At 50.6% G+C, this 6968-nt stretch overlaps 1 protein-coding gene across 13 annotated transcripts in view; it reads left to right on the top strand.

Moving 5' to 3' along the window:
• EHMT1 (euchromatic histone lysine methyltransferase 1) overlaps positions 1-6968 on the top strand; it is a 122068-nt gene that overhangs the window by 112750 nt on the left and 2350 nt on the right. For 12 of the 13 annotated variants that reach the window (XM_027902390.1, XM_027902393.1, XM_027902397.1 and 9 more), the window contains 2 exons: positions 520-606; positions 5213-5291. In XM_027902390.1, the coding sequence (XP_027758191.1) occupies positions 520-606; positions 5213-5291 (166 nt within the window). Of the gene's footprint in view, positions 1-519; positions 607-821; positions 1615-5212; positions 5292-6968 lie in introns of those variants that run through there. The other variant, XM_027902401.1, reaches the window with a different exon arrangement.

Here is a 6968-nt window from a genome sequence, read left to right as displayed (position 1 = left end):
TCAAGTTGCAGCGTTTCTTCCCTGTCTTTCAGCCAGGGCAGCTGGATAAGATGGAATTGCTAAATGCACTGGCCTCAGCAGAGGGCAGAGGGGTCAGAGCACAAGGTGTTCTGAAGTCCCTGTAAGCTCCCTGCCTTCCCCCTCAGCAGCTCTCCCTGCACAAAGTCCCCTCCTACCTTCCCTGTGTGATGTGGAGAGAAAGGCTGCTGGTGGGATTCTGATTTCCTACGTGTAAATCATCAAGGTGTAACCACACAGAGCATCCAGCCCCGTCCCCTCTTCCCCAGAGTACACCTGGGAAGGGACAAGGGACTGGCTGGCCCCAATCCCAGCACCTTCCCACAGCTCGGAGCAGCGGTGGGAGTGGAGCATCCCCACAGTGATGCCAGCAGAGGGTGACTGTTAAAACCCTCTGTGAGTGTGTGGTGGTGAAGGGTGCAGGTTTTTCACTCATCTTGATGACAATTCAGTCAGTCTGTGTGGCGCTGCCTCAGTGTGGCTTCCTTTCCTCTCTTCCAGGACTCGATTGCAGCTTTATCGGACACAAAAGATGGGCTGGGGAGTGCGAACGATGCAGGACATTCCACTGGGAACCTTCGTGTGCGAGTGAGTTGTTCAGCTTCCACTGGCTCAGCAAAGCCATCCCTTCCCAAAGCCATCCCTTCCCAAAGCCATCCCTTCCCGAGGGCCAGGATGGTTCTCTCCTCTTTAAGGAGAGGTTTTCACCCAAATCGAAGTGGTATCAGCTCAAGCTGCCTGCCCTCACTCAGAGGGTTCTGTTCTGACTCCACTTCCTGCTTTCTTTGTCCTTTCCCTCATAGTGTGGAGCTTTTCCCATGCCTCTCCATCTGTGGGATCTGTGCTCAGCTCTTACCCCTCAGAAACACAAGTGATGGGGGAAAAACACACGTGGGTTGTGCTGCAAATGTGCTTAGCTCAGGTGTCACTGTGGATGTCCAGGGCAGTTTGGAACAACCTTTTTATGTGGGATCTTTCTTTGTTTCAATCCTGCCTTCTCCAGAGGTTTTCCAGTGTCACAGCTCTGGCTTTAATCTGATTCAGCAAAACACTGGAGCACCTGGCATTAAGCACATGTTTCAACCCTGACTCAATAAAGCACTTAAAAACAAAAAAATATTCAGATTTATGTCAAGTGAAAACCTGCCACCAGACCCTACAGTTTTAGGCTTTAGAGTGGTATATGTACTTTGTTAAATATTTTGGGAAGTATTTTCTTCATTGCGATATCACAGTGAATTAAGACCTTCTCAGTAAGGCTGGACTTGTGCCCGTCATGGAAGTGTTGGGAGTTTTAAAAACTAGTTATTGATGTTTTGTGGTGTTGGGGTGAGGGATTGAGGAAGATTATTGCAGTATTTAAAAGAAAAAATAAAGGAAAAGATAAATCTGCAGTTAATTGGCCAAGTATTTCTCCCATGTTCGGAGCTGCCAGATGCTAAAATGTTTGTTTTAGAGATAAAGCCAAAACCTGCCGTTTGTGGGGAGTGTCTCAGGTCTGACTTCATGCAGGGCTTTCCATAAGCACCAAAGGTCCCAGTGCCCTCGTTGAGTGCCCAGAGACAAGCCAGAGCCTGTGAGTGAACTGCTCCCAAAGAAAAAAGGCCCTGACTTTAGCAAATCCTGCTGGAGTGCCAACACCCAGGAGGAACAGGCAGTGAACAGGCAGCCCAGGGGTGCACTGAGGAGCACATGGAGCTGAGGGGGTAGAGATACCACAGCCTGGCTCTGCCCCCCACCCTTGCCAGGAGCTGCTGACTCTCTTTCAGTGGTGGGCACTATCTTCATTATCTGGATGAGCTGCATACTGATAGCTGAGCTAATTTATGTCTTGCCCAGGCACATTCCTCCCTGACTCCATCACTCTCACACTTATTTTGTTACTCACCAACTCAAAGTCCTCTTCTCCTCAATCCAGCTGCACTGGATTGGAGAAAGAACCCTGTGATTCTTTATGAACAAAAACCTATGAACGTGGTTTCTTCTTTTCGTCCTCTCTGGCAAAGCAGCCCTGGTGCCAGCAGTGTTTGGGGACTGCCTGCACATGGATTGGCTCCTCTGGAAGAGTGTTTTGTGTTAAACATCTGAATTAGAGCCCCGAGTTCCTTTGGGCAGTGGTTATTACTCTGCTTTGGAGGGATAATTGTATTGGTGTGAGGATGACCTTTACTCTGTTACTTTTCATGTGTGGGAGGCAGACCTGGATGGTTCTCACCACACTTTTAGGTTTGGTCCTGACTCTTTCTGTGTGGAAGTGCCTTCCTTACACACATCCTGTTTTTCAGCCTGCTCTGTACTTCAGATACCTTTCAACTTTTCTCTGCAATCACTCCAAAAAAAAAAAAAAAAGGTTTTCCTTTCCTGCTTGCAGACTGTCCCTCTGGGAGCAGTGAGCAGAGCTCAGAGCACTTTGGCAGCTGGGAGCCAGGCACTGCCAGCACAGTGGCCCTGGTCCTCCCACTATCATCTCCAGGGCTCCCCAGACCCCCCCAGCAGCTCCAGATCCCAACCAAGATGGGATTATGAAAGGCAGGTCCTGCTTGGCCAACCTGATCTCCTTCTATGACAGTGACTGCTCAGTAGATGAGGGAAAGGCTGTAGATGTGTCTATCTGGACTTAAAGTCTTTGGCATCATCTCCCACAGCATGTCCTGGAGAAACTGGCTGCTCATGGCCTGGACAAGTGAACTGGTCACTGGGTGAAAAGCTGGCTGGTGGCTGGGCCCAGAGAAGGGAATGGAGCTGCATCCAGCTGGAACCAGTCCCCAGTGGGGTTCCCAGGGCTCAGGAGTGGGGCTGGCCCTGTTTATCGTCTTTATTGATGAGGTCTGTGGACAAGTGGGTGGAGTGCAGCCTCAGCAGGTCCACAGGTGACATCAAGCAGGGTGGGAGTGTTGATCTGCTGGAGAAGGGGCTGGAGCAGCAGGAGCAGCTGAGGGAGCTGGGGGGGCTCAGCCTGGAGAAAAGGAGGCTCAGGGGGGACCTTCTGGCTCTGCAACTCCCTGACAGGAGGGGGGAGCCGGGGGGGAGATTGGGCTCTTCTTCCATGTCTCAAGTGAAAGGACATGGGGAAATGGGCTCAAATTGCACCAGGGGAGGTTCAAATCAGATATTAGTAAAGGTTTTTTGTGGAAAGAGTGGTCAGACTCTGGAATACGTTGCCCAGAGAGGTGATGGAGTCACCGTCTCCAGAAATGTTCCAAAGGTGTCTGCATGGGGCACTTGGGGACGTGGGTTTAGGGGTGACTGTGGTAGTGCTGGGCTGCTGGTTGGACTCAATGATCTTGAAGGTCTCTCCCAACCTTGATGATTCTGTGATCCTGTAACAGCCTGGGGACCCTGCAGTGCATCCTGGAAGCAGCAGCTCAGTGAGGGACATGTGGCAGTGTCGTCTCCCAGCCCTGCTGGGCTCCCATGGAGATGTGAGGCTCTGCAGATGCTCAGGGGGGTGTTTGTGGGCAGGTTTCTTCTCCCTGGCCTCCAGATTTGTTGCTGCTCAGAAGCTGATGTTGCTCACCCTGTGCTGCTGTTGCTGTGGGCTGTGTTGAATCTCTTCTGTTCATCCTTAGTTGGTAGGTGGTGGAACTGCTCCTTCTGGAAAAGGCCCAGCTGGAGCTGGCTTTTGTTGGAGAGCCTGGGAATTAGTGGGATGCAGGAAACCAGAGGGTTGTGAGGATCTGGTCCGTTCCTTTGCATCCATTGAGTGGGGTTTGGATATTTAATTTCTTTTACAGTGATGCTTTAGGAAGATCTGCATCAAACCAGGTGTTTTAGCCACACCTTCAGCCAGAGAAGCCCCAAGAGTCCTGTCTCCCACATCCCATGGAAAACACTGGAGCCTGTCCTCTGAATCCCTATTGCTCTTGATCTTTGCTTGGAGTGTGCTCTGATTACAGAGTGTTAAGGTTGGAAAAGATCTCCAAGATCATCAAGTCCAGCCTAAGCTGAGTCCAGCCTGACTGAGTGGTGATGAGTTCCTGTGTAAAGCTCTGGGATGGGGTCATTTGCCATCACTGTGCTGAACATCTTGCTGGGAAGAAAGACTCTGGCTCGACCACAGTAGTTCTTAAATAAAGGGACTGATGCTCCTGCTCTTTTTTGGATACCTCTTGCACATCCTTCCCTAACTTTGGACCTGGAAAATCAGGGAACCATTTGTATCTGTAAACAGTCTTGGAAAGGAAATGAGTCCCAGGAATAGTCTTTAAAGGAGCATCAAACCAACAATTTTTAATTAGATTGTGGTATTTTATTTCATGGAATTCTAAACCTGCCATGGCTGCCCCTGAGCAGGGAGCCTCTTTGGCCAGCATTATTCAGCTCTTCTCAGCTGCTGCTGGGCCAGGCCACTGCAATTTTCCTCCCTCTCTGGCCATCACCTTTCTATGCTTCAGGTCACCAAGGAGCTTGTGATTTCCAGTAATGCTGCAGCCTCAAAGGAGTGCTTTATAAACAAAAAGATGCAGGGAGGGCAAACAGGAGGCTCATGTGTGGCTGCAGCCTCTGCTCTGGCAGAGCAGCTTTGGCCACATCACTCAGGCTTGGGAACTGCAGCCAAATGATCCCTCAACACAGAGCATGTGGGGCCTCTCCAGGGTCGTGTTTCGTGGTTCTGCTCCTCCCCAGCTCAGAGCTAAATGCTGCCTTGAGCCACAGGGGGATTGGAGATGGTTGGTTAACACTTGGAATGTGCCTCGGAGCTGCAGAGGAGAGTGTGAGTGGCTGCTGGTCATGGAATTCTGTTGATGCTGCAAAGAATGTTTATATTTAACTTTATATTAGATAATATTTATTCCTAATGTGAATCCTTTACTTATAATGCTTTGCAGGCTGGGAAGACTTACATGCCAAAATCATAGGGGGAGCCAATGGGGGTCGGGCTCTGCTCCCAGGAACCAGCAGCAGGACAAGAGGGCCCAGCCTTGAGCTGCCCCAGGGGAGGTTTGGGTTGGCCATTGGGAAGAAGTTCTTTACAGAGAGAGGGCTCAGCCCTTGGAATGGGCTGCCCAGGGAGGGGGTGGAGTCCCCGTCCCTGGAGGGGTTTGAGCAGAGCCTGGATGTGGCATCAGTGCCATGGGCTGGGTGACAAGGTGGCATTGGGTCACAGGTTGGACTCGATGGTCTCAAAGGGCTTTTCCAAGCCAGCTGATTGTGTGATTGTGTGATCTTATTTCTGCCCCTGCCCTGTCTGCAGGTACGTGGGGGAGCTGATCTCCGACTCCGAGGCAGATGTCCGTGAGGAGGACTCCTACCTCTTCGACCTTGACAACAAGGTACTGTGTCTGAAGGTGTCCAGCGAGACAAACCCATGGTCTTGCCTCTCCAAAAGAGTAAAGAGAATATTTCCCTCCATCTTGTTGTACAGCATGATCTGAAAGTCTGCAGGGAGCAGTAAAATGCTCAAAAGAGTAAACAGGCAAAATGCAGTTGAGGTAAAACTTGGAATAGTAGTTGAGGTCAGACTTAGGGCTGGGTAAAGTGGCAGCAGAGCCCAGCAGCACTGGCCACAGTGGCATGTGCTGCCCACACCACTTTTGATGCAAGATGCTTTTCTGACAAGCCCTTTGAGCAGCCTGGGGTTGGCTGATCAGTTTTTGGTACCCCTGTGTGTATGTGCAAGCTGTCATGTTGATTGCCAGTTCTGTGAGCTCTTCATTAAATGATGAACTGAAAGACTGAAAACAAAAACCCCAGTAAACCCTGTTCACTCATAAGGGGATCCATCAGATACCTTGGCAGGGGCTTGGAGCTCATCCTGCTGCTCTTTCCCCTTCACTGCTCTGCGAGGGCTCTCGGAACAGAAATATTGCTTTCAAAAGTACAATCTAAAACTTTTAAGGGAGGAGAGGAGAAGGGTGAGCTGGGGACTCAGAGGTGTGGAGTGGCTTCCAAGGAAGGTTGTAAACCACTCTGTGTCTTGTTTCTGTCACCAGCTTGTGGCAGAGGAGCTTTGCTTTATTTTTTTACCCTTTTTTTTTTTTTTTTTAAAGTGACACACATTCAGGTAAATAAAGATTCTGGTGATTGGTCTGAAATAGTGGGGTCAAACTGTAATTAAGAAGTTGAAAAGCAGCAGGGACTTCAGCCTAGTTTGTGCATTTATGAGCCCACCTGGCCTTGCTTGCCTTGCCTTGGGGTTAGCCCTGGCTCTCTGCCTCGAGGGAGAAACTGTGCTGGCTCTTGGGAAGCCTTCAGGGAAGCCAGGAGGGAGACCAAGGTGGAGCATCTGTAGAAAACCAGGCACCAAGTCATCGAGGGATGGTTAAAAACCACCCACTGGGCTGGTCAGAGGAGGTCAGGGCAGAGCCAGCAGGTCCTGTGGCCTCTGGAGCGATGGGAGATTACCAAGGGTGTGAATCCCAACCCTGCAGGGGCCTTGGGGGTCCTGGGGTTTGAAGGAATGGCCTGAATGGACTTGTGCTGTCGTGAAAGGGTGGTTGGGTGGTCATTTTTCTTGTCCCTGCCCCTTGAGTTGTCACTCACAGCCATGTGCAAGGTGCTCGTGGCCTGTTCCAGGTGCTGCAGTCACATCCCTGGATGTGGCAGTGGGTGATGTCCTCACCCCCCTGGCATTTTCAGGGAGTGCTGGCAATCACTGATTTATGCAACTGGAGCTGGTGACACTGTGTGTGATACAGGCCCATGTGGGGTGGTGTGCCCTCCCCTGGGTTGTTGGGATGGGCTCCTGGTGGTGTGACCTGGCACAGCTCAGCCATCAACCAGCTCGAGGTGCCTTCCCAAAAGGGACTTTGAGCACCACTAATGGATCCTTCTGCTTTTGGCCTCTTTGCAACTGAAATTACCTTCTGTAATTAAAGTCTCTGCTTTGCACAGTCATTCTCTGCTGGAATAAAAAAAGCCCTGCGGGGGGTTCTTTTAGTTTTAAGGAAAACAAAATATTGCTGCTCTCCGGGCCTCGCTGGAAAGGGAATTTCTGTGTTCTCACTTTT

The sequence above is a fragment of the Empidonax traillii genome, unplaced genomic scaffold (genome assembly GCF_003031625.1).
Source record: "Empidonax traillii isolate 1590-97213 ecotype Southwest subspecies unplaced genomic scaffold, ASM303162v1 scaffold869:size279042, whole genome shotgun sequence".
Taxonomy (NCBI): domain Eukaryota; kingdom Metazoa; phylum Chordata; class Aves; order Passeriformes; family Tyrannidae; genus Empidonax; species Empidonax traillii.
This window is presented reverse-complemented; position numbering and strand designations above follow the sequence as displayed.